The sequence below is a fragment of the Malaclemys terrapin genome, chromosome 14, assembly GCF_027887155.1.
Source record: "Malaclemys terrapin pileata isolate rMalTer1 chromosome 14, rMalTer1.hap1, whole genome shotgun sequence".
Taxonomy (NCBI): Eukaryota; Metazoa; Chordata; order Testudines; family Emydidae; genus Malaclemys; species Malaclemys terrapin.
In genome coordinates this window covers 39,030,963-39,057,779 of record NC_071518.1, presented here as the reverse complement: position 1 = coordinate 39,057,779, position 26,817 = coordinate 39,030,963, and the positions used below count along the sequence as shown (strand labels likewise).

At 55.7% G+C, this 26,817-nt stretch overlaps 1 protein-coding gene across 1 annotated transcript; it reads right to left on the bottom strand.

The window, feature by feature from the left end:
• Positions 1-624: 624 nt before the first annotated feature.
• Positions 625-23,794, bottom strand: LCAT (lecithin-cholesterol acyltransferase). The gene is made up of 6 exons (XM_054049097.1): positions 23,578-23,794; positions 10,197-10,353; positions 5,066-5,181; positions 4,359-4,454; positions 3,726-3,950; positions 625-1,419 (listed from the first exon to the last, which is right to left on the bottom strand). Exons 1-6 carry the CDS (start codon positions 23,729-23,731, stop codon positions 782-784), a joined length of 1,386 nt encoding a protein of 461 aa, XP_053905072.1. The 5' UTR covers positions 23,732-23,794; the 3' UTR covers positions 625-781.
• Between the last annotated feature and the right edge of the window lie 3,023 nt (positions 23,795-26,817).

Here is a 26,817-nt window from a genome sequence, read left to right as displayed (position 1 = left end):
TCCCTTTGGTCCCTGTGCACAGCCTGGTGGGACCCCAGACGTGGGGCACTGGCCCCTCACTGCAGTCAGCCTCATTCACAGGCCTTAAAGGGCCTGTCACAGGCACTCCGTTACCTGTGGCTCTCCGGCTCTAGGATGGGGGCAGGATTCGTTCTCTTTGAGCTGAACAGCTCAGCTTCTCAGTGAGGCCCCACAAAGGCCCCTGCTTTGCAGCGCCCCTTGGGCTCAGATTTCTTGGGTGCAAATCCAAGCCTGCCTGCGGCAGAGCCCAGCACAGGGACCAAGGGGGCACAGCTCAGACCTAGCACAGGCTGGGATTGCCCTGTGGCCAAAGTGGCCTGGTGAGTGTGGTGGTCTGAGTGGCCTGGTGAGTGTGGTGGTCTGTCTCTGGCTAGTGGCATCTAGAGATTAATGAGTCTGCTACAGTCTTGGCTAAGAGCCACGTGGCTTTTAGCTCATGCAGTAGAGACTCATCTACTTCAGAGGTCCCAAGTTCGATCCCGCCTGCCAACAACCAGGGTCTGTCGGCGTTACACTAGCTGGCCAGTGATGGCAGTGTCATGGTGACACCTGCCAGCGTGATGGAATTAGCTGGCAATGTAGTTAATTACCCATCTGCTAATATGCAAGTAACAAGCCTCTAATGTGTAATTAATCACCATTCACAACACAAAAACCCGTCAAAGCAGGAGTGGGTGCTGCTTTGCCCTCCACACGCACTCGGATTTGAACCCTTTGCTGGAGGGCAGTCGGTCGGGAGCAAAGCTGACCCCCGCTGTCTTCAGTTCATTTTGGGGTTCTTAGTGGCCCTCTGACCAGAGAGGTTCTTCCTGGCCCGTGTTGGCTCTGGGTTGGGTGGGAAGAGGGTCTTTTGCCCTCCCTGCTCCTCCGCACTGGCCTGGAAGCTGCCCAGCAGTATCTTGTTGATGTAGCTCAGTGTTTGGTTGCTGAAAACCATATTGAGGTGTTCCACTCCCGGCAGCTCCATCACATGCACTCGCTGCTTCTGCTGCTTGGCCCAGCGGCTGCACAGCTTCATGCTGCGGGTGCTGACGGTGTCGTCCCCGTCCCCATAGACCACGTCCACGGGGTCCTCATAGGGGAAGCGCTCATCGTAGATGTAGGTTTCCACTGTCGGGAAGCCTGTGCCGTAGAGGCAGTAGGTCTCCACGCCAGGAGGAGGCAGCCCCTTCAGCAGGTCCTTGGTGTCGTTCCACATGTACCAGCCATCCTCAAAGTTGACGTTGAGGAAGAAGCGCCGGTAGTCCCGGTACGTGTAGTTGTAGGACGGCGTGGAGATAAAGACGTGTGAGTCGGGCCAGGCCATGTTGGTCGGGAACATCCAGGGGCTTGTGGTGGCCATGCGCTGTTCCTCACGCAGCTTGATGTTTGTGACCATCGGGATGCCCTGGTTATCTCCTGCAATTCACACGGGCACTCATCAGGAACAGCAGCTCTAGCAAAATTAACAGATGTCCCAAGGGTCCCAAAGCAGTGTACAGACTATATCTACAGAGATCATTCCCTGCTGAAATGCTGCCAGCACTGGGGGGGCTGGAGGGGGGGGCAAGGCTGCTGCTCAACAGATGTGCTGGAATTCAGGGCAGGAGCCCAAGAGAAATGTTGTTTTGAGGTAAAACTATTGGATTATGGGCTAATCCAAATGATGGAACATCCAGCAGCACAGCCCTCAGCGCCTTGTAGCACTGGGGTCAGTCCTGACTGCGTGGGGAGGGCACCCCCTGCAGAGCACCCTGCCCTGCTGCAGCACAGCACCCTGTAGCACCGCACTGGGGCATTGGGGTCAGCACTAACTCTAAGGGGAGAGCGCTCCCTATGAATCCCCCACACCACTCCTTACAGCCACAGTCCTTCCCTGCTGGGCATCTGTCCCTACTTCTCTAAGCCCAACCAGAAGTATGTGTGTTGAGGGGGATGGGGACAAGGTTTGGGGATGGGGAAGTTTCTCAGCTGGTGGTGCTGGGTGTCCGTCAGGAAGGGAAACGGTCCTAAGCCTGTGTTAGGTTTTCTAAGCCGGCTCTGTGTGGGTGTTGCGGGGAGAGGGTGTTTCCAAGAGTGTTGGTCAGAACTGCCAACTCTCCTGGGTTTCCTGTGAATCTTGCCATATTTGGTGTATTTTGGAAAGACCCTGCTCCTGGAGTCCTGTGATTATTCCAGAGAATATCAGCGTCCTTTAAACCAAAAGTAAGTTTCTGACCCTCCTTGCTGTGGAGAAAGGCATGGAAACGTGACTCTAACGCAGTCCTAAAGGCTCAGAGAGCAGAAGGCAAAGGAAAAGCACCCACAATGTCTTTTTTTTTTCAAAATGTCATGATTGTTAAGCCCAACTCATGATTTTTGAATGTTTGGGGTTGACAATACTGGGTGAGGGCTCAGTGGTGTTCTGAATGGGGGAGAGACTGGGTAGGAAGTTGAGGGGTTCTGTGTCTCAGGGAAGAAGGTGCGTGGGGGGGTGTTTCTGAACTTGCGGGGGTAGGGCTAGGGGGAGGATTAGAGTGGGGAGCTGTAATGTAGAGGAAATAGTTTAAAAGACCCCCCTGTCTTCTGCAGCAGAAGCCACCAGAGCCCTGCCAGAGCAGCAGTGTATACACAGAGCTAGTCCTTGCTTAGTTCGTTCTTTGGACCCTAGCTGTAGCTGTTGGTTTCCTCATCGTTGGAACGTGGTGTAAAGAGAGTACAGACACAATGGAGAGGGGACCGGCTGTGTTGGCAGGGTGGGGTGTGGGGGAATGGAGCCAGTTGGTGAGTGAGGGTGGGCATAGGGCTGGTCAAAAAAACTCTTGACCAAATGTTTTTTGTTGGGAAACGTTGATTTGTTTCGATGGGGACTCTTTGCAGGAACATATTGGCTGCGATGCAGCTTTCATCAGGAGAGGACGCTGGTCACGATGGAATTTCTGGTGGGGAGAGAGACCTACCCCAGACCAGCCAATGGGCCCCGTTGTATAACTACAAGTCATCAGGCCAGAGAACAAAACAACCAGACTCTGTAGGCCACTGGGGTGGGTGTGCACCTGGGCTGTAGGAGACACAGGTTCACGTTCTGCCATTCTAGGGGAGTGCCCTGATGCAGGGTTATAGAGTCTGTATAAATAATCCCTGGGCCAGAGAAACTAAGTGGAAGAACTTCAACAGGAGAGCCTGAGAGAGTCCTGCCCCAGAATAGCCCCTTGCCTGCTGATTAGGGCTCTCACCTAGGAGGAGGGAGAGCTTAGTTCAAATGCCCTCAAATCACGCAAAGCAGGGTCTTGAAGCTGGGTCTCCTGCATCCTAGCTGAGTGCCCTAACCCCCAGGCGAGGGGCTATTCTGGGGGGAGGGAACTGTTTCCCAAGGAGCTGTAAGTGGAGTGAATTGGGAGGAGGGTGTGCGTGGTACGTGCGGGCAATAGCAGGTAGAGCTTCAGTGGGAGTCTTTTTACTGTTGTTCCCTTTCTACGACAGGCATTTCCTCCCCTGCCTGCTTTGAAGTGCTCGTCCCTAGCCAGTGCGGCAATGCTACCCACAGCAAACCCTGGGCGGGCTCCCTGTGACTGGACTTGTGCTCCCTCAGGGGCACTGCCGTCAGACACCAGGTGGTTGGCGAGCTCCTGATGGAGGTCCCGAAGGGGTCCTTTGCCCGCCCTGGGGACTCTACAACAGATTCACACCTCCCCATTACTGCATGAAAGGAAGGCAGGAAGCAGACAGTGGGAGCCATCACCCACCGGAGGCCAGGACAAGCATGGACTTGACGGCCCCGCCCCAGGGGGCACCGAGGGAGATGAAGCCCGCGATGAACCGATCTTTCCAGGCCTGGGACTGCTGCAGCAGGAAGTAGAGGATGTTGAGGTTGCCCATGCTATGCCCGAGCAGGAAGACTCGTTTCTGGTAGGTGTCGTGCATCTCCTCAATCAGCGCCTTCAGGTTCTGGAAATACTCGGGCTGCTGGTCTGGGGAGAGAGGGGCAGCGTGCCATGGGCAGGCCAGTCATGGCCAGCAGGAGCCCAGCCGGGGACAGGTCCCCAGACCTCGGCACAGTGAGACACAGGAACCAGGACCCTCCAGTGGAGGCAGAAGAGGAAACGCACTGGGGGGCACTCATACAGCCCCCCCCCCACGAGAGAATCACTCCCTGCAGAGTTCCTCCTCCCACATCTCTGCCAGCATGGCCCCCCCTCCCCTCAAGGGTGTCTCTCTTTCAGGCTCTCTCACCCTGCTCCCTGTCAGGCTTTCTGGCCTGGTCTCCCTCCTGGGCACGGGGCTCTCCCTGGGCACCAAGCTGCCTGTGTGGGTGCCCTTCTGCCTCACTCCCTGGCTGTCTGGGCTGAGGTGGAAGCTGGTCCCAACACTGCACTTACTGGGCCCAATCCTCCAGTCGTAGGGGGCAGCCCGTACCGTCTTGTCCCGCACGTAGCCGTTGTTCACCAGGTTCTGCACCAGGGTGTGTAGGTAACCTACAGAGAGACAGCACAGAGATTGGGGGGACCCCAAAAGAGACAGCATGGAGGTAGGGGGACCCCCAGAGATACAGGGCAAGGATTGGGGAGGTACAGGGTGGGGGTTGGGAGACTCTAGAGACATAGCATGGGAGTTGGGGGCAGACTACATTCCTCCCTGCTTCCTGGCTGTGCCTGGCCTGCCCAGTGTCTGGGTTCCTCTGGCCAGAGGCGTTGGCTCAGTGCATTCTGGGCATTGTGCTCTGGGTCCCCTCATTCCCTGGGATGGTTATGCCTAGTGGCATTGTACAGCCCTCTCCTCTCAGACACGGGTCACTGCACCGTGGGCTTTGCAGAGATCTTGCCTCCCCTGACCCTCAGCTTCCCGCCACCCCCTCCCAGCTCTGGGGTCTGGATGTGCCAGGGTCCCAGAGCTGGGACAGACTCAGGGATAAAGGGTAACGGTCCTGGGCTTCAGAGATCCCTGCAAAGCCAGGCCTGGGCAAATCCTGCAGCAGCCAGGGACCCTTTTCTACTGCTGGGCACCAGCAGTAGGATCAGCACCCTCGGGAGCTCCTCCCAGACCACGGGGACCCCTCGCCTTGGACACCAAGAAGGGCGCCCCTCACCTGCCAGCTTGCTGTTGTCCAGGTACTCCACGGAGTAGGTCTTGCCAAAGCCGGGCACGCGGATTTGCACCCCAGGCGCGTTGGACATCTTGCCGGTGCTGCGGTTATACACCACTCTGCAGGGACAGGACAGGAGATGGCAGGTGGGTGGCAGATCCACCCTGCCAGGGCACAAAGGCGAGGCCTCTGGGTGGGGACAGAAATCCAGGCCACCCCCATCCCGCATGGGAAACACCCTGCTTGGGAATTCAGGATGGGAGTTGTGAAGAGGGCTTGTTTCTATGGCCCATTGCTCACCGCAGGGCACGTGTCAGCCCTGAATAGCCGATGAGGTGGCTGTTAATATTTTGTGTTATTCATGGGTATTAAGGCTCGAGGAGCGCATTGTGACCAATCTGTATATCATGGGCCAGAGGATCTCACCCAGGGATCCCTGCATCTGCCCCTGCCCCCCCCCCCCCAGGTGAACTAGAGCGGGTCAGGTGCGTTGCAATGGGCAGAGATGAGTCCTGGTCAGCTAGAGGCAGAAATCCCTGGTGACAATGCAGGAGACCTGCTGTGAGGGGTTAGGGGATGGGGAAGAGGTGCCCCATAACTTGGCCTTTCCTGGCTTTTCAGGGTTTGCCATGCTGACCAGCCTGACCCCTCCAAGGTAAAGATTTTGTTTTGTTTATGTAGGAGGATTTCAGGTCGGGGGGGGGGGGGGCAGGGATGCCCTCCAGACCCCCCCTCTGGTGTGTGGGGACAAGGAGGGAGCACTCATGTCTGAGGTTGCAGGGAAGAGGGGGTTAATTACTTGCATGGAGAGGCCTGGTGAATCCATCTCTACCCTTCCCAACTCCAGCACAACAGAGCCTGTCGAGTGCTGACCTCTGACCTGTGCCCGCCAGGCCAGGCCTGGCTCTCAGAGCAGAGGAGTCTCCGTCCAAGCTGCACAGCTTTAACAGAAGCTGGAGAGCCCCCGGCCCTGGAACTCAGAGCGTCTCAACCCGGGAACCTTGGCCGTCTCTTCCCAGCCGAGCTGAGCTCCGTCACATGAGCCCTCTTCTCACAGCTTCCTGACCCTAGAACACAGGGGGCAGCCCTCTTCCCTGAGCACAGTCTGCGGCTTCAGACCCACTGGAAACAATCTGGCAATCTCGACTCAGCGGCAGCCTCAGGGCTGCCCCCATGTTCACACGGCTAGCAGAGCCCTCAAGTGTACCACAGCCTAACCGAATCGGGGGGAGCAGTCCTCATTAAAACAGCCTCGGGGAAGGTGCACTGTGGTGGGAGCCAGGAGCCCATGAGGTCAATTCTCACCTCGTCTACTCACGTCTGTTTATATTTGCATGTGTGTCACAGCCCTGAGTCCTGAGCAACGCCTGGGGCTGGGGATAGGTAAGAGCCAGCCTCCCTGTTGTACAAATGAGGTAACTGAGGCGATCTCTGGTCACTCTGGGAATAGAACCCAGGTCTCTAACAGCAGACCCCAGTCGCAGACATGTTACCATTCAGAATACTGTCGCGAATCACTAGCCCACACCCGCTCCCAGAGCCAGGAATAGATCCCAGCCCAGACCTCTATCACCTGAGCTAGAGGAGCTACGGTGACCCTCTGAAATATTGGCTTGTCCAACGCTGAGAGTGCAGAGACTGAAGGCCGAGAGCAACACCAGCAAAACCTCTGAGGAATGGGAGCCATTTTCCCAAAGGCAGCTTGTGGCACCAGTCCCGTTGGAAACAAAGGGAAACAGCAGCTATCTGCTAGGGACGCCTCTTCCACTAGCCACATAGTGTCCGTCTTTACTGCGGGCACGAGCATCATCACAGACTCCGAGATCCCAAGGCCAGAAGGGACCACTTGGATCATCTAGTCTGACCCCCTGTAGAGCACAGGCCAGAAACTGGCCCAAAATAACTCCTAGAGCAGGTCTTTTAGACAAATATCAAATCTTGATTTAAAAATTGCCAGTGATGGAGAATCCACCATGCCTCTTGCTAAATCGTTCCAACGGTTAATTACCCTCACTGTCAAAAATTGACATCTTATTTCCAGTCTGAATTTGTCTGGCTTCCACTTCCAGCCATCGGATCGAGTTAGACCTTTCCCTGCTACATTATTAAATCGTTGTTCCCTTCTCTTTGTCAGGCTAAATAGATTGAGCTCTTTGAGTCTATCACAAGGCAGCTTCTTATCTTTTAATCATTCTCATGGCTCTTTTTGGACCTCTCTCTAATTTATCAACATGCTTCTTGAACTGTGGCTACCAGAACTGGACAGAGGATTCCAGCAGCGGTCGTACCAGTCCCAAATACAGAGGTAAAATAACCTCTGCTCATACTCAGAATTCCCCTGTTGATGCATCCCAGGCCCGCATTAGCTGTTTTGACCACAGCTTCACACTGGGAGCTCATGTTCAGCTGATCATCTACACAACTCCCAAATCTTTTTCAGAGACTCTGCTTCCCAAGATAGAGTCCCCCATCCTATAAGTGTGGCCTACATTCTTTGTCCTGGATGTATACATTTATATTTAGCTGTATTAAAACATATGTTTTAATGTATGTGTTTTAATACGACTAAGTTTATTTGTCAGTTTACTAAGAGATTCAGATCGCTCTGATTCAGTGACCTGTCCTAGTAATTATTGACCACTTCCCTGATTTTTGGGTCACCTGCAAACTTGATCAGTGATGATTTTATGTTTTCTGCCAGGCCATTGATAAAATTTTAAATAGCGTAGGTCCAAGAGCTGATCCCTGCTGGACCCCCTGGAAACATACTCCTCAATGACAAGTCTCCATTTACAGTTACATTTAGAAACAATCAGTTAGCCAGTTTTTAATCCATGTAATGTGGTCCATGTTCATTTTACATCGTTCTAGTTTTTAAATCTTCAATCCTATTTGGTAGCTTTGGTTCCTGTGATGGGGGTATACAGACCCCACACTGGGTAGCACAGGGTTAATGAGTTCTTGTGGGCTCGAGTGGCCCCACCCCATCACACCTGTGAGAAGCATCAGAGTTGGAGGGAGGAGCTTAAAAAGGGCAAACCCAGCACAGCTGGTGGGAGAGCAGATCTTTGGTCCTCAGCCCCTGGAGTAAGGCAGGAGCTCCTCAGCTGACCACTGCCCTACAACTCCTCCCTGAAGAAAAGGAGGGTCCACTTTTGATGGGACTATTCTTTCGTATTAGCCTGTGAGCCCAGTTGGGGCCAGAACTTCCCAGAAGGAGCTGAAGAGAGAGCCTTAGCCCCCCTTGGGGCAGCTCATGTCTGTCCATGTCTTTTGTCTTTGTTGATAGCCCCAGAAGCTGCACCAGCGGGGTGGAACACCCACACAGCACAGGGCAGAGGCTGGGAGCGTGCAAAGCCTGGGCTAGAGCGTGCCTCGGGGAATGAATGCAGAGACAGACCTGTTGCCAGGAATGGGAGTAAGGGAAAATGGTGACCAAGATAGGAAAAGCACCGATTGACGTTGCTTAATTACAGTCTAACTTCCTTAGATGAACAGTGAAGGAATGTTGGTGGTAAATTTTAGTGGCATGGAAACTGACCGAAAACAAACCAGCCATTTGGGAACTAGAGGGTTATGGGAAAAGGGTCAGATAGAGAACATTTCTTAAAAGGCCCATTTTAACAAGGTAATGGGTCACTTGCAGATCTCCAGGAAATGCACCTCGCTCCCAGGTGGTGTAATGGAAGCTGGTGAAGAGGCAGTGTATTCTCCATGCAAATTGAGAGCTTGAATCTCTGCTGCATGGGAACAAGGATCCTGCTTACAGCCCCTCAGTCCTCCCAACCCCGCACTGGATGCAGATGGAAGGACACAGAATCGGGGCCTGAAATGGTCTATTGGAAACTGTTAAAATTATAAGCTATCACATTATGTTCTCAGGGGTTTTCCCCAGCCTGCTTGCAGGCTAGGGGGCACAATCGGGAAGTGTGTGATCAGAGTCTTCAGCAGCCAGACTGCAAAGAGCTGACCTAGAGTAATTTGGGTCCCTCTGCCTTAGGGAGCAGCCTGCTTTGTCTCTCTCTGGTTTTGGTGTGGTGGGGTTCTGGGGGCTAAGAAATAAAGCCATGTCTAACTTCAGTTTGTATGCTGTGAATATAACACCTACGGAGGTTAAGAAACCATTCAATGAGGTGGGCTAGTCAGAGTTCAGTGGCCTGCCTTTGCAAGCCCATGGCTCTAGATTTATAAGAGCTAGATCTATGGGAGCTCTCACTGGCCAGGAGCTTTCCTTAATTCCACTTCCATTTTCCTAGTGCTCATTTCTAGGCCTCGCCACACCCTGTCTCACTCTACAGACCTTCTCCCTGCTCTTCAGGTATTTGCAGACCCTCACCATGTCCCTCTGAGGAGCCCCCAGTCCCAGCCAAGTGGCCACACTTTGCCCTTCCCCAGAGCCCATCCCTCCTGGCCCATGAACCTCCTCTGCTTCCCTCTCCATCGCTCCCACCTGGGGATGGCTTTCTGGGACGGAGGTGCCCAGAAGAGGATGCAGCATTTCAGGCATGGCTGCACCAGGGCCCTACAGAGGGATGGGGCAGAGCTGCCGCTCTTTGGGGTGCTGTGTCTCACTGTGGCTCTCCCAGCTCCTCTGTCCCTCCGGGAGCAGGGCTTTTACCCCCAGCACTAGCCGAGTCCTCAAGGGACTCTCCAGATTCCCACCGCTCCCAGTGCAGCAAAGCTCTTTATTTGCACTTTGACCTCCTTCCATGCCGCTTCTCTGCGTTCATGGGGCTCAGTCCCCAGGGCAAGGAGCCTGCACAGCTTGGGGGCCGAGCAGGCTGCCATGGCCAGGGCTCTCGTCCCGGGGCTCTGAGCTGGTGTCACAGCTCTGTGCTCACAGGAGAATCCTGTCTTCACTGAGGTAGCTGGGAGTTCCAGGCGGCCCTGGCTACTGGGTCCCCCGCAGCCCTGACTAAAGCCTTGGATGGACCTGGCCTGATGTGGCTGCGAGTGTGGAGGGAGGGCGACACTCAATGGCGAGGTGGAAGGCGCTGGGTGAGTGGGTCTATCCAATGCCCCTGATGCCAGTCGAAGGGCTCCCCTTGTCCTCAGTGGGTTATGGGGCCAGCTGGCCCGGCACCAGCGAGCTAGGGCTGGCAGGGGGAGCTCCAGGGTGGGGTCAGGCAGGTACCTGGTGTTGTCAATCCAGCAGGCGACGCCAAGCGGCAGGAACATGTGCATGTTGATCCAGAGGGTGAAGTAGTCCTCAGTTTTGCGGTGGCACATCCAGTTCACCACGTTCGGCTTGTCCAGTTTGGCCTCCAGCTGGTTCCCCAGGCACGCGGGCACTGTAGGCACCAGAGACAGAGGGGAAGCAGCCAGTCAGAGCCCAGCGCCCAGCACGACAGGTCCTGGGCTCTGCTGCCTGGGGGCTGCCGGGCGGCCTTGGCTCCACAGCAGCCCTCAGGAAGCATTGGCAGTGCCCGGAGGGCTGCACCTGCCAGAGCCCATCCCTGCTGCCTCGTGTCACCATGGGGCTCCCTCAGGCTAGGGCTCTCGTAGGTGGGTGGGGCCCGAACGGTGCCAGGCAGGGACGTGTTCAGAATGGGACACCTGTAGGGGGGGCAGGGACCACACGGGTGCTAGGCAGGGATGTGCTCAGGCTGGGACACCTGTAGGGGGGCAGGGACCACACGGGTGCCAGGCAGGGACGTGCTCAGGCTGGGACACCTGTAGGGGGGCAGGGACCACATGGGTGCCAGGCAGGGATGTGCTCAGGCTGGGGCTCCGCCCCCACGGGCATGGCTGCACAGGGGTCGCACCAATGTAGCTGCCCCCCTGCAGCTCCTCAGTGTAGACACGCAGCACTGGTATAATAATGGGTGACTTACATGGGTGCAGCTCACCCTGGTTTGAAACCCTACGTGGGTGTATCTCTCTGGGCACTGGTGCAGGCCGCAGGCCCTTGCTGCACTGTGGTGGCCTGCTCTCCCCTGGCAGCACTTGGGTGTCACTTTGATCCTCTCCCGGATGAGCCCCAAAGTCGTTTTCGGCAGGCCAAGCATCCCTGGCTCCCCAAAACACGGGGGGAGGGTCGGGACTAGTCAATCGTTGAGGGGACTTCAGAAAAGCCAGTGGCGCAAAGCTGGCAGTGAGACTGTGACTGGTCAGTGGAGCTGGGGCTCCTGCCATGGCGAATCGACTCCCCCCCAGTTCAGCCTGGCAGGAGGAAAGCAGCCCAGGGCTGAGGCAGGGGGGTCCTTGGGGGGGGGGGGAACCGAGGGCTGTTGGCAGAGCTGGGTGGCTGCAGTTGGGACTGAGGGGCACCAGCAGAGCTGTGGGTGGTGATCTAGCTGTATGCTATGCCACCAGCCCACCGGCCTCTAGCTATGTGTCTGGCCCTCATGAGCCCCAGGCTCGCCGGGACACAATGTCACACAGGAACATTAGATAATTATTAAGGGAATTTGTAACTGGGACTCCAAAGGTTATCACGGAGCTCAAGGGCGGCGGGCCGGGCAGAGCTTCTGCCAGCAGCCCGACGGGGGGGATGGGCTGGCAACCCGAGGAGCTGTGCCTGGGGATGCTGACAAGACTGAAGACTCCGGTCCGGAGTCGGACCCCCAGTGCTTGCTCTGTGCTCCCGGCCTGTTCAGAGACTCACGGACTGTCCTAGGACACCAACTCATCCAGGGGGGTTTAGGGTGCTGGGACACCCGGGCCGCAGGGAGACCGACCCGGGCACAGGAGGGGACGAGGCAGGAGGCCGCTCTGGTTACAGTGTCACCACTGGGACGAGGGCGATCAGAGCAGGGGTCAGGTACCGGGAGGTCAGAGTGTGAGGCGGGTCAGAGGGTGGACGAGTCAGGCATCAGGAGGATTACCAGGAGATCGGGCTGCAGGTTACAGATAGCAATCGAATAGCAAAGTCGAGGGCAAACCAGGGCCAGAAACGAGAGCACAGGGTCTGGAGTGCAGGCAGTCAGTCTGTGTTGTTACTCAGTCAGCTCCCGTTCATGGCTTCCTGGTTTATATACTGGTATCGGCCAATCAGGGGACTGTGAGGGGCTGCCACTCCAGTCCCACTGGGCGGTACTTTCTGTTGAGCTCAGCCTCACAGGGTCCTCCTGTGGGTACCTTACCTAAGCCTCCCATGGCAATGTGGAAGTGTCAGAAACCCAGAACCTCCACAGGCCTCAGTTCTAGCTCTGTAGGGTGTAACATCCAGCAGTTGAACTCCAAGCCAGGCCCTGCTGATGCTCCTGGGGCCGGGGAAGTGCCATGAGTGAAACCCAGCGTGTGGGGAAGTGTACCTTTAAAAGGCTCTGGCAAGAGCCAATTGTTGGAGTGTGCAGAGACTCATGTTATGCAGTGCGGGGCAGCTAGAGCTCAGACACTGACTATAGCAGAGTTCTGACAAGCACCATGTGATCACTGAACCCCACGTGGTACCAGCGACAAAACAAACGGAGACGAGACCCTGAGTAGAATGGAGCAGGCCAAAGCCCTAGCAGAGCTGAAACAACTGGAGAAGGTTTAAACCGGGCTTGACTCTATCTGCGGGCGATGGGCACCAGCAAAGAAGAAGGTAGCCTTGTTTCCCACAGCAGCTGGTTCTGAAGCGCTGTTAGCTCAGGCAGGGGAGGCTAACTATGGAACTGTAGCTCAGAAAGGTGAGGAGTGGTGCACTCCAAGTCCAAATGAAACCTAGGAGAGAGGTTTTTAAGCAGAGAGACCAAAAAGAAGGTGAATCCAAGAGAGGAGGGTCTCAGCCGATTGAAGTCACTAAAACACAGGATTGGGGACTTTAACGGCAGAGTCCAGGGAAGGGTCTTGCGGCCTGCATCATGCAGGGGGTCAGACCAGATGATCATAATGGTCCCTTCTGACCTTAAAGTCTATGAGTCTATGAGTCTATAAGTTTGTGACTGAGCTAAGACTGAAGAGCCAGTCTTGCCGTTTTAACTGAGCACCTGATAAGAGACCAGGTCATGATCGGGACCTGGGACAAAAGACTGTCCACTCTCAGATGCAGTGCGGACTGTGCTTGCTGCGCTGACGGCTCAGGATGAGACCCTGCAGAAAGTAATGAAGGCGATTTCCAGTTGAAGTGGGTTTGTCACTACTAGGGCCTGTTTAGAGGCACCAGGATGGTGATTCCTAAGGTGTTACAGAAACATATGCTAACAAGGATACATGAAGATTATTTAGGGATTGACAACTCTAGGAGAAGGGCCAGAAATGTTTTACACTAGCCTCAAATGAACAGGGACATTGAAAAACCTGTCAAGGCTTGTTGCATATGCCAAAAATACAAGCAAAGTCAAGCAAAAGAGCCGATGTTGTGGCATAGGAAAAACTGGCCCCCCTGGAGCACGGCAGGCATAGATTTGTTTACGTTGGCTGGAAAAAACTTTGTACTTGTTCTAGACGATGATTCTCACTTCCCTAAGACAGCCTTACTAGAAGATACTACAGGCAAGCAGGTGATGGTGCATATCAGATTTATTTTTGCTAGACGTGGTATACTTGACATGCTAATATCTGACAACAGGCTGCGGTTTAGTGGGCATGAATTTAAGCAGTTTGCAGCGAAGTACAGGTTTAGACGTGTAACTGCTGGTCCCCACAGTCCCTAATCCAGGGGTTTAGGTGGCAGATGGTGTCAGAATTATAAAGTGCCTACTGAAAAAGGCTGCAGAGTCAGACTCTGATCCATATGTTAAATTATGGAAAGGCACCAAGGAACATAAGAACATAAGAACGGCTGGACTGGGTCAGACCAAAGGTCCATCCAGCCCAGTGTCCTGTCTACCGACAGTGGCCAATGCCAGGTGCCCCAGAGGGAGTGAACCTAACAGGCAATGATCAAGTGATCTCTCTCCTGCCATCCATCTCCACCCTCTGACAAACCGAGGCTAGGGACACCATTCCTTACCCATCCTGGCTAATAGCCATTAATGGACTTAACCTCCATGAATTTATCTAGTTCTCTTTTAAACCCTTTTATAGTCCTAGCCTTCACAACCTCCTCAGGCAAGGAGTTCCACAGGTTGACTGTGCGCTGTGTGAAGAAGAACTTCCTTTTATTTGTTTTAAACCTGCTGCCCATTAATTTCATTTCGTGGCCCCTAGTTCTTATATTTATGGGAACAAGTAAATAACTTTTCCTTATTCACTTTCTCCACATCACTCATGATTTTATACAACTCTATCATATCCCCCCTTAGTCTCCTCTTTTCCAAGCTGAAAAGTCCTAGCCTCTTTAATCTGTCCTCATATGGGACCTGTTCCAAACCCCTAATCATTTTAGTTGCCCTTCTCTGAACCTTTTCTAATGCCAGGAAGCATGGGCTGTCACCTGCTGACATTTCATCCAACAGAAAACTGAAAGCAAGAGTGCCTGCACTGGTAGAAACGGACGTCAGAGTCACTGGGGACTTGTAGTCCCCAGTGACTCTGACGTATGAAGAGACAGTTAAGGCAAAATAAAAAACTCAGCATGATTTTGGGTCACAGAAGCTACCACCACTTCATTAGAAATGATACAGTGCTTCTCTGTGAAGGGAAACAAAGGTTGCAAACAGCTGTGGGGTCCCAAGAGGTTTCCCTGTGGTCATGTGAGGTTGTCACCGCAGATGGACACATACTATGGGGTGTGGACAGGAGGCAGCGTCTCCTGCCTAGCAGTTAGGGCCTAAGGTGGCAGGTACACCCGATGGCTCATCTCGGGTGGCAGCGCTGCCTACTAGATGCTGCTCTCGAGGGCAGCGCTGACTAATGGGTACAGTTCTCAGCAGCAACCCCACCTAGTGGGTTCAGTTCACAGGCAGCAGCTCCACCTATGGGTGCAGTTCTCAGGTGGGGTAGGGGAACCTGGGCCCTCCCACTCCATGGGTTCTGACCCAGGGCTCTGGGAAGCTATTGCTCACCCCACGGTACCGTGCATCAACTTCCCTGAGTCACTTCCTACCTAGCCCTGACCGAGCTGTCCAGCTGCCTTTTAAACCTTGCCTCCAACCAGCACATGCTCAGCGTGGGCGGAGAAGTGGGGCCTTCTGAGCCCAGCGTTGCTCCTTACTCCCGTCCTGTCCAGTGAGGGGTTAATACACCTTGTCAAACCTCCCTCCCTCAGAATCGGTGCTGGGGCATGGGCCTGTGGTTCTTGTGCCCACAATCTCTTGAGAAAAAAATCTGTGTTTTCATGATCCTACCCTACCCGGTGAAGGCTTTCAAAGCTGTACGGCTGCCGGGAGAGGTACCACCGCATAATCCAGGGGTTGGTGTCTTTCGTGGTGTTCAGCCATTGTAGCGGCACATGGTTGGTCACTTGCCGAAAGGCATTCATTCCCCCGCAAGTAGCACCTCAGAGTGTCCATGGCCCATTTCACTGCTAGGGCCTCCTTCTCGATGACTGAGTAGGTGGTTTCTCAGAGGAACAACTTCCTGCTGAGGCACACTCTGGGTGTTTTTCCCCATCAATGTTTTGGGGTAGCACTGCGCCTAGGCCCACCTCGGAGGTCTCTGTTTGGGATGTAAACTTCTTGGTGACGCCAGGGTGGGTGAGCATGGGTTCTCAGCTCAGCTCTCCTTTAGCTCCTGGGAGGTCCTCTCGCAGGTCACCGACCACGGGACTTTCCTTGGGTGGTGTTCCTTGCCAGGTCTCTCAAGGGCACTGTGATGGTAGCGAAGTTGGGTATGAAGTGCTGGTAGTAGCCCGCGAGGCCGAGGAAGCGCCGTACCTGGTGTTTTGTCATGGGGGTGGCACATTGCGCCAGGGCCTGCACGTTGTCAGTGAGTCGTCTCAACCCCCCACTCCTACTTTGTAGCCCAAGTAAGTCACCTCTCGCTGGGCCAGCCAGCATTTGGTCGGGTTGGCTGTGAGCCCTGCCTCCTGAAGGGCTTGTAGTATGGCTGATACGTGCCTCAGGTGGTCTTCCCAGCTCTGCCTGGAGATGATAATGTCGTCAATGCATGCCGCAGCATACGACCCGGGTGGGGCATCCTTATCCCCCACTTGGACAGTGTGGCTGGGTGCTTGCCTTCCAAGCCCCTCCTTGTAGCTTGGGGTGGCGCTGCAGCATGCTGCCTCAGTTTCCCCTCTCACCTGTCTCCTCAAATGCTCCAACCAGGCCATAGCATTTAAAAATAGTTTCCTTCTGGAGCACACTGCCGGCCTCGAACAGCTGCCCCCGTCCCCTCTGAGCAAGTCTGCCAGCAGTGTGAGTTCTGACCTGTACACGATGGGCACACAACCCTTCTGCCCAGCCTGTACCCAGTGACGCATTAGGGCAGGCCGGGCCCCCAGTTACTGCATCTCTCTGCATCCCCGCTGGGGGCAGAGCACACAACCCTTCTCCACACACACACACACACACACACACACACACACACACACACACACACACACACACGACTTGCTCAGAGGCAGCATGCCATCCACACTCCTCCCACATGCTGTCCACATGCCATCCACACGCTTCCCACACACCATCCACATACCACTGGCATGTTGCCCAAACATGCCCTACACGGCCTTCACATGCCACCCAGGCACCTCCCATATGCTGATCATATGCTTCCAACACACCTCCCACATACTACTCACACAGGGAGCTCAGAATGGTGTTTGCTCGCATGTCAGTACATATCAAATACACGGAACATGCCACCCACATGCCATCCCCTCAGGGGAGATGACAGCGTCCCTGGGGTGGCCTTTCGGACACACGACCACAGACTGAGGGCTTTCTTCCCACACCCTAACTGCAGAGACAGGCGGTTCTAGGATGTACGAGGTGAGGCATTTCCCGGAGAGATAGGGAAGTATTAATGCCATTGTACAAGGCACTGGTAAGGCCTCATCTGGAATAGTGTGTGCTGGTCTGGTCACCTGTGTTCAAGGAGGATGAATTCAAACTGGAACAGGTGCAGAGAAGAGCTACTAGGATGATCAGGGGAGTGCAGGGCCTGTCGTATGAGAGAAGACTGGAAGAGCTCGGCTGGCCTAGGCAAAGGAGGGCTGAGAGGGGCTGGTTTGAAGCTGGAGCTTTATGAGTGGGATAATATGATGGGGCTGCCTATGATGACAGGGACTGGATTCAGTGACCCAGCAGGTCTCTTCCAGTCGGATGTTCTCATCACTCCAGCTGAGGCCGGTCTCTGCCCTGGGACAGCATGACTCAAACACAGCCCCTCCCGGCTGTGCATGGGGTCAGACAAACAGGGCAGAGTCCAGCAGCAGTGTGAGAACAAACAGTGCAGCAGCTTCCACGAAAAACGCCAGCCCAGTCCCACTGGGCAACATGACCAGGCAGGCCTCTCTGGCTGGCTTCCCTTGTGGAGCGTGGGAATGCTCCTTCCAAGCTAGGGGTGGGCAAGGCTTTGGCTAAGAGGGTAAGTGCCGCACATGCAGGGCGGAGTAGGGAGGTGATGTTACCTCTGGATATGCCACCGGTGGGATCATTACTGGATTCTGTGTCCAGTGGTTGTCCACACTTCAAAAAGGATGTTGAAAAACTGGCAAGGGTTCAGAACATTGCCATAAGAATGATCTGAGGTCTGGAAAAACCTGCCTGACGGTGAGAGACTCAAGTCTTTCAATCTATAAGAGAAGGTTAAGAGGTGATTTGATCATGGTCTGTAAGTACTCATGTGAGAAGGAGATTTCTGAACCCAGAGGGCTCCTTGATCTAGCAGCAGTGCTGTCTTTAATCACTGTAACTTCAAACCACTAGAACACAGAGCCAGGACTGGAACCCAGGGGCCCTGAGCCCCAGCACTCTACTGCTGGGTATCAAATACCTGTGTAACCCGCTGGCAAACTGTGGGACCAGACCCCCTGGGCTCCACCTGAAGTGTACCCCTTTAGTTCACATGCAAGAGCTCTGTATGGGGGATGTGACGATTGAGGGTTCAAACCCTGCTGGCTGCACGTGATGGAATTTCTGGTTGCCTGTTGTCTTAAAAACAAACAAGCGAAAGCGCCAACGTCTGTATAATTCACAAATGGAAAAAATGGCATTTAAAAGCGTTTACAGTTAAAACGGTCAGTGCTGGTGCAAGATACAGCAAAGAACAGTGACGCCTAGGTCAACCGTGTCCTGCACTTTTGACACATGTTGGCTGAGTTGAAGCTGGAGAGGTAGGACGGCCCAGTGGTAGGGCCTGTGCCTGGGACTCAGGCGTCCTGGGTTTCAGTCACTTCTCTGCCACAGACTTTCTGGGTGATCTAGGGCACTTGCTGTGTGCCTCAGTTCTCCATCTGTACAATGGGGCTAATGACATCCCTCCCCCGATTATGAGGTGCACAGACACTGTGGAAGTAGAGGCCCTATAAGTAGTTTAGAGACGTGGCAGCCATCTTCCCTGAGGTTGCCAATGGCTTCAGCTCCATTGGAAACTATGGGAGACAGTAACCACTAGGGGGCACTCGCCCCCAGTAGCCCTCTCTGCTGAGTAAGCTGGAAAGCTTGTCTCTCTCACCAACAGAAGTTGATCCAATAGAAGATAATTTACCTCACCACCCACCTTGTCTTTCTACTGAGAGCCTGAGTAGCTACAATGTTGGGCCTCATGTAAATTATGTGAAATTGCAGCCACTTTTGCGTAAGGGAAAATTGAATTTAATGGTTTCCAGTGACAGGAAACAACCGCTAATCAGTTAATTGCTTAATTGCGCCATCATTTCTGCAAGCACACTTTCATCACGAGCGCACCAAGAGTTTGAACAACGTCAATAGGAAAGCAGCCACTTGCTGGCAAAAGAAAGTCGGAAAAGGGGAAAGATGGCCACCAAGATTTCTTAACACTCCTATTATTAATTAATGGTAACTCATTAAGGAATCAACGTAGCTGACAATCCACAGAAAATTCCAGCTTTAAGCCGAGAACCCGGGCTGTAAATCTGGAGACGAGACACGCTCTTCTTCACATGAACCGGAGACATACAATCCCTGGTGTCAGTGACAGCTGGAACCTCATCCCAACCAGTCAGAGGCACTAAACCGGCCCTGTAATGGACGTGCCACTAGTGCAGATGAGCGAGTGGAGGGGCAGAAAGGCCCAGAGCCGCAAAGGTGCCTAAATACCTATGCGGATTTGGGCCCAGGTGCCAAACGCCTTTCCTGTCAAGAAACGGTGGCCTCGCTGTCAGTGTGGGGCTCATGCTGGCATAAAAACAGTTAAAAGAACAGGAGTACTTGTGGCACCTTAGAGACTAACAAATTTATTTCAGCATAAGCTTTCGTGGGCTGCAGCCCACTTCATCGGATGCGTAGAATGGAACACACAGAAAGAAGATATTTATACATACAGAGAACATGAAAAGGTGGAAGTACACATACCAACTGTAAGAGGCTAATCGTACAGTTGGTATGCGTACTTCCACCTTCCTATGTTCTCTGTATTGTGACAAAGTTCCTCCTCTATCTTGATGGGTCCTGCGCTTATAGGCGGATTTTCTTGCCTCAGAGATTCACCATGTGGGTTGGGGAACAGCCCAGAGACCTTCCCCTCTGGAAGAACCCACAGTCCAGGTCAATTGGGAGGTTTGGGGGGAACCCGGGCCCACCCTCTACTCCAGGTTCCAGCCCAGGGCCCTGTGGACTGCAGCTGTCTATAGTGCCTCCTGTAACAGCTGCATGACAGCTACAACTCCCTGGGCTACTTCTCCATGGAGGGCTACTTTCCCTCCTCCAAACACCTTCCTTATTCTCACCACAGGACCTTCCTCCTGGTGTCTGATAACGCTTGTGCTCCTCAGTCCTCCAGCAGCACACCCTCTCACTCTCAGCTCCTTGCGCCTCTTGCTCCCAGCTCCTCACACTCGCACCACAAACTGAAGTGAGCTCCTTTTAAAACCCAGGTGCCCCGATTAGCCTGCCTTAATTGATTCTAGCAGTTTCTTCTTAATTGGCTCCAGGTGTCCTAATTAGCCTGCCTGCCTTAACTGGTTCTAGCAGGTTCCTGATTACTCTAGTGCAGCACCTGCTCTGGTCACTCAGGGAACAGAAAACTACTCATCCAGTGACCAGTATATTTGCCCTCTACCAGACTCCTGTACCCCACTGGTCTGGGTCTGTCACAGTATGTATAAATATATTCTATCTGTGTGTTCCACTCTATGCATCCGAAGAAGTGGGCTTATGCTGAAATAAATTTGTTAGTCTCTAAGGTGTCACAAGTACTCCTGTTCTTTTTGTGGATACAGACTAACAACGGCTGCTACTTTGAAACATAAACACAGTTGTGACTGACCAGGCAGGCATGTGCACTAGGGAGGTCAGTAACGGAGCTGGTGTTGTTTTCTCTCTACTGCATGGCATAGCACGGAGAGTGGGAGAGGTAGATACGCTGCAGGGTAGTGATAGGATCCAGAGTGACCTAGACAAATTGGAGGATTGGGCTAAAGAAATCGGATGTGGTTCAACAAGGACAAGTGCAGAGTCCTGCACGTAGGAAGGAAGAATCCCATGCATCGCTACAGGCTGGGGACCGACTGGCTAAGGAGCAGTTCTGCAGAAAAGGACCTGGGGGTTACAGTGGATGAGAAGCTGGATATGAGTCAGCAGTGTGCCCTTGTTGCCAGGAAGGCCAATGGCATATTGGGCTGCATTAGTAGGGGCATTGCCAGCAGATCGAGGGAAGTGATTATTCCCCTGTATTCGGCACTGGTGAGGCCACATCTGGAGTATTGCATCCAGTTTTGGTCCCCACACTACAGAAGGGATGTGGACAAATTGGAGAGAGTCCAGCGGAGGGCAACGAAAATGATTAGGGGGCTGAGGCACATGGCTTATGAGGAGAGGCTGAGGGAACTGGGCTTACTTATTCAGCAGAAGAGAAGAGTGAGGGAGGATTTGATAGCTGCTTTCAACTACCTGCAAGGGGGTTCCAAAGAGGATGGCTCTCGGCTGTTCTCAGTGGTGGCAGATGACAGAACAAGGAGTAATGATCTCAAGTTGCAGTGGGGGAGGTCTAGGTTGGGTATTAGTAAACACTATTTCACTAGGAGGGTGGTGAAGCACTGGAATGGGTTCCCTAGGGAGGTGGTGAAATCTCCTTCCTTAGAGGTTTTTAAGGCCTGGCTTGACAAAGCCCTGGCTGGGATGATTTAATTGGTGTTGGTCCTGCTTTGAGCAGGGGGTTGGACTAGATGACCTCCTGAGGTCCCTTCCAACCCTGATATTCTATGATTCTATAAGTGGCTGAGGGACAGAGATAGGCAGGGGGCGTGGCACGGGGAGCAGCTCAGAGACAGGCAGGGGGCGCAGTGCAGGGAGCGGCTCAGGAAGAGGGACAGGCTGGGGGCACAGTGCAGGGAACGGCTCAGGAAGAGGGACAGGCTGGGGCCGCATGGCAGGGAGCGGTTCAGGAAGAGGGACAGGCAGGGGGCGCAGTGTGGGAAGCGGCTCAGGAAGAGGCACAGGCAGGAAGCGGCTCAGGAAGAGGGACAGGCAGAGGGCGCAGTGCAGGGAGCGGCTCAGGAAGAGCGACAGGCTGGGGGCGCAGTGCGGGTAGCGGCTCAGGAAGAGGGACAGGCAGTGGGTGCAGTGCAGGGAGCGGCTCAGGAAGAAGTACAGGCAGAGGGCGCAGTGCAGGGAGCGGCTCAGGAAGAGCGACAGGCTGGGGGCGCAGTGCGGGTAGCGGCTCAGGAAGAGGGACAGGCAGTGGGTGCAGTGCAGGGAGCGGCTCAGGAAGAAGTACAGGCAGAGGGCGCAATGCAGGGAGCGGCTCAGGAAGAGGGACAGGCCGGGGGCGCAGTGCAGGGAGCGGTGCAGGAAGAGGGACAGGCAGTGGGCGCAGTGTGGGAAGCAGCTTAGGAAGAGGGACAGGCAGGGGGCGCAGTGCGGAAGCGGCGCAGGAAGAGGGACAGGCAGAGGGCGTAGTGCAGGGATTGGCTCAGGAAGAGGCACAGGCAGGGGGCGCAGTGCAGAAAGAGGCTCAGGAAGCGGGACAGGCCGAGGGCGCAGCTGAGGAAGAGGGACAGGCAGAGGACGCAGTGCAGGAAACGGCGCAGGAAGAGGGACAGGCAGAGGGTGCAGTGCAGGAAGCGGCGCAGGAAGAGGGACAGGCAGAGGGTGCAGTGCAGGAAGCGGCACAGGAAGAGGGACAGGCCGGGGGCGCAGTGCAGGAAGCGGCGCAGGAAGAGGGACAGGCAGAGGACGCAGTACAGGAAGCGGCTCAGGAAGAGGGACAGGCCGGGGGTGCAGTGCAGGAAGCGGCGCAGGAAGAGGGACAGGCAGAGGACGCAGTACAGGAAGCGGCTCAGGAAGAGGGACAGGCCGGGGGCGCAGTGCAGGAAGCGGCTCAGGAAGAGGGACAGGCAGAGGGTGCAGTGCAGGAAGCGGCGCAGGAAGAGGGACAGGCAGAGGGTGCAGTGCAGGAAGCGGCACAGGAAGAGGGACAGGCAGAGGGTGCAGTGCAGGAAGCGGCGCAGGAAGAGGGACAGGCAGAGGACGCAGTACAGGAAGCGGCACAGGAAGAGGGACAGGCCGGGGGCGCAGTGCAGGAAGCGGCGCAGGAAGAGGGACAGGCAGAGGACGCAGTACAGGAAGCGGCTCAGGAAGAGGGACAGGCCGGGGGCGCAGTGCAGGGAGCGACTCAGGAAGAGAGACAGGCAGAGGACGCAGTGCGGGAAGCGGTGCAGGAAGAGGGACAGGCCGAGGCCGCAGCGGAGGAAGAGGGACAGGCAGAGGGCGCAGTGCAGGGAGCGGCTCAGGAAGTGGGACAGGCCGGGGGCGCAGTGCAGGAAGCAGGACAGGCAGCGGGCGCAGTGCAGGGAGTGGCTCAGGAAGAGTGACAGGCCGAGGGCGCAATGCAGGAAGCGGCGCAGGAAGAGGGAGAGGCCGGGGGCGCAATGCAGGAAGCGGGACAGGCCGAGGGCGCAGCTTAGGAAGAGGGACAGGCCGGGGGCGCAGTGCAGGAAGCGGTGCAGGAAGAGGGACAGGCCGGGGGCGCAGTGCAGGAAGCGGCGCAGGAAGAGGGACAGGCCGGGGGCGCAGTGCAGGAAGCGGCGCAGGAAGAGGGACAGGCAGAGGGCGCAGTGCAGGAAGAGGGACAGGCCGGGGGCGCAGTGCGGAAGCGGCGCAGGAAGAGGGACAGACAGAGGGCGCAGTGCAGGAAGCGGCTCAGGAAGAGAGACAGGCAGAGGGCGCAGTGCAGGAAGAGGGACAGGCCGGGGGCGCAGTGCAGGAAGCGGCTCAGGAAGAGGGACAGGCCAGGGGCGCAGTGCAGGAAGAGGGACAGGCCGGGGGCGCAGTGCAGGAAGAGGGACCGATGAATAACTGAACAGCAGGAGAGAGAGGAAAGCACAAGGAAGGCCCCGCACCAGCTCTCTGTCCTGTCCCCACGCTGGGTCCCAGGGCAGAGACCTGCCTGCTCTGTGGCTGCAGCGTCTGGCACGCGAATGACACAATCCTTCCAAAGGATTGTCCTGAGCTGGCCCGGCCGGGCTCCTTGGCCGGCTCTGTCTCCCCCAAAGCTCTCCGCGCGCAGGGTGCAGGCTGCCCCCAGCACTCAAGCAGAGCCCCCAGGGAATGGGGGGTGTCTCCGTGCTGCTGTGACCTTACCGAGTACCACGGGCGGGGTGCTGTTGGAGGGGGCTGCCTCTGGCGTGGTGCTGGGAGGGAAGAGCACATTGAAGAGCCAGAAGTGGGCCGTGGGCTGCGGGAGCAGCAGCAGCGCCAGCGCGAGCAGCGGAGCCCTGAAGCCTGCGCGCCCCATGTTAGGTCCGTCTGGGATCCCTCTGCACCTCGGAGCAAACAGCCTTTTCCTTTATCAGCGCACCGGGTCGGGCCAGGAGGCGCGGGAGGGGGGGAGGGGAGAGCCACAGGGGGACGGCTGGGAGGGGGAGGGAGAGCGGAGGGCAGAGTGACAGCACTGCACACACCGTCCCCAGTCTTCCGCTGCAGCCAAGGGCTCTCGGCTCGCCTGGAAACCAGCCCTCAGCCTCCCAATGGCAGAGACACCCAGAGTGGACGCCTGCATCTCCCTGAGCTGACCCCCACTGAGGGCTGGGGACAGCTCCCCTTCCCTGACAGCCCTGGCCAGCCCCACTACAGGCCTCCCGCGCGGGGTCACGCCCATGGGAACACAGCGACTGCAGGCTGGTGCTACCGAGCATTACCCCATGGGGCAGGGCGCTGGGGCAGCAGGGATCTGGCCCTGCACAGTGCTGGTGTCTCTGGGCCACGGGTCACTCCCCAGGGCCCCTGCCTGTGGCCTTTGCACTAACTTGTCCCGCACAGCCCAGGCTCTTGGGAGCTCAGCAGGGACTGTTCTGCAACACAGCAGCCAGACCACGCTGCTACTGCCCATGGGGGGCAGGCCCCACGGCCCCCACAGCTGGGGTGAGTCTGCCCACAGCCAGCAGCGCTGCTCCAGAACGGGTAAGTCAGGGAGGTGAAGAAGACTCGTGTGTGTGTGTGTGTGTGTGTGTATCATATACACACACACACACACACACGTCTTCTACACCGCCCTTCTACACACACCCCCTTCCACACATATACACACAGCCTTCTCCACCCCCCTTCTCCACCCAAACCCACCCAGCCTTCTACACACACACACACACACACACAATGGATGTTTTTCATGTTGTTCTAAATTTTCTGTAAATATTTTGGATGAAAAATTTGGACACACAAGATTTTTAAACAATTCATGTGACGTTAGTTAGCAAAACTCACTTTTGCTCCCTTGTTAATGTTTCCTCCCACCCCACAGCAGTGAGGAGAATAAAGAACAGAGAAGGAGGGATGGCCATGCTCCCCCCAAAACAAAATAGTTCAAAACCAGAAAATGGCACCGACACGAAGAATTTCCACAAACATTTGCATTTTGGTTGGCAAGGCGTTTGCTGCTGAACTCCGGTCCCTCAGGAACTGCTGACGAGCACCAGTCCTGAGCAGAAAACAGCGGGCTGGGAGTGCTGGAGCCGCCAGTGGGTTATGCCTGCATGGCAGTTCCTCGGCTGTGCGTATATATCACAATAGCTTTTGCTTGGAGTGGCTCTGTGCAGTCACATGCAAAAAAACAACAACCCGTCCCTCCCATGGAGTTGGCATTTCCAGGGCCCAGCCCTTGCTGCTCATTCCCTTCCAGACCCGGAAAGTGCAATTCCCAGGACCCCAGCAGGCAAATCACTGCCTGCAGAGCTAAGGTGACCCCTCCCAAATAACCTTAACTCTGCCCTGGGTAGCCCTGCCCTGGGGGACATCTCAATACTGAGGGCCCAAAGGCAGGAGCTGCACGCTCTGGTCACCCTCAGGCGGTGGCTTCGTTCCCGTTGGACTTACATAATGGGTCAGTAAAGCTGAGTGGCTGGCGGCCCCACTATCCCCCGGCACACCACGCTGGCGGACCAAGCGCTCGTGAGTGACGGGATTGGGAACTAGTTCTTAGTGCCAGACCCGAGAGCTCTGCTGGGACAGCCCCCTGGAGCCAGAGATGGAGCACCCTGGGGTGGGGTGTTCATGGGTCCTGCACTGCCAAGGAGATGGGTTCCACACAGTGCCACGAGGCTACCTACAGCTAACGACTGGTGGCCTGGGGGCAGGCAGCTGGGATGCCCCGGCCAGGCCAGGGCCCAGTCAGAGGGCGGGTGGCGCTGGTGGTGGTGGGGCATGCGAGCTGTGGCTATCTGGGCAGGTCTGCAGCCCAAGGGCCGGGGCGGCTGGGAGGAAATCAGTCTCTGCCCTGTCTCTGGTGTGTGGGGCTGGACCAGGACGAGTGGGGACAGCTGGCTCTGGTGTGGACCATCTGAGTGAGCTACTGCACCTAGGATTCCTGCCATGGGGGCAGCGGTGAGTGGGGCTCCAACCTCCTGCCAATGGGGGCAGCGGTGGGCGGGGCTCCAACCTCCTGCCAATGGGGGCAGCGGTGGGCGGGGCTCCAACCTCCTGCCAATGGGGAAGGGCTGGTTTGGGCATCATCTAGCGGCAGGGGGGGTCGAGGGGGAGTTCCTGGGAACAGCAAACACCCCTTCTGGGGCATTTGGGGGAGAGAGTGGGAACTTGCTGTGATCTCCCAGCCTCTCCCTGAGCGATGGTTTATTGCTAGGGGCAGGGGACACGTGGTGACCCCCCCAAAATTACTTCTCACATCAGTCCCTGGCTTCAGCTACTTCTCACTCTGAGGGCGTCTTCACTGCAGACTTAACCCGGGCTCCTGCAGGCTACTGGGCCGAACAGAACCGAATCCGGTCCACGTGGCGTGGGTGGGGTCCCTCTGTGTGGCGGCGGTGGACATGGAAGCGGGCGGGATTTACACTCGCGTGTCAAGATGCTTAAGAACATTTGCCAGGTCTAAGAATGTTGGTTCACCAGTGTGAATAGCAGACGTGATACTGACACGCCCTTTCTCGTGAACAGAGGATGCAATCATTTATTTTTAATGCAGAGTTGGCTTCATCGAGCAGTTTTGTACTCCCGAGACAATAATGCCAAAGCAAAACTCTTTCTGATGAATAATTCAATCCGGTTCTTTCCCCACAGACAATCCAGTGGCGGATGAGGGAGAACCAGCCCGTCAGTTCTAGGCACACGAGGATCTAGGCCAGCCCCGAGCAGTCTAGGAACAGTTCAAACCAGAGCAGGCTTATTGCGTGTACAGAATGACAGTGCAGCAAACGACAGTGTCTCTCCTGCAGACTGCAGGCCTCCGGCACCAGGCGGCTCAGTCACAAAACAAGCCACCCGTGGAGTGCAGCTCACCGCGCAGGAGATGTCCGGGGGGGAGTTAAGAGAGCTTGGCGTCCAAGTTCTAGGAGAGGCTGACGGCAAGCTCCCAGCCCTGCTCCAGCCCTG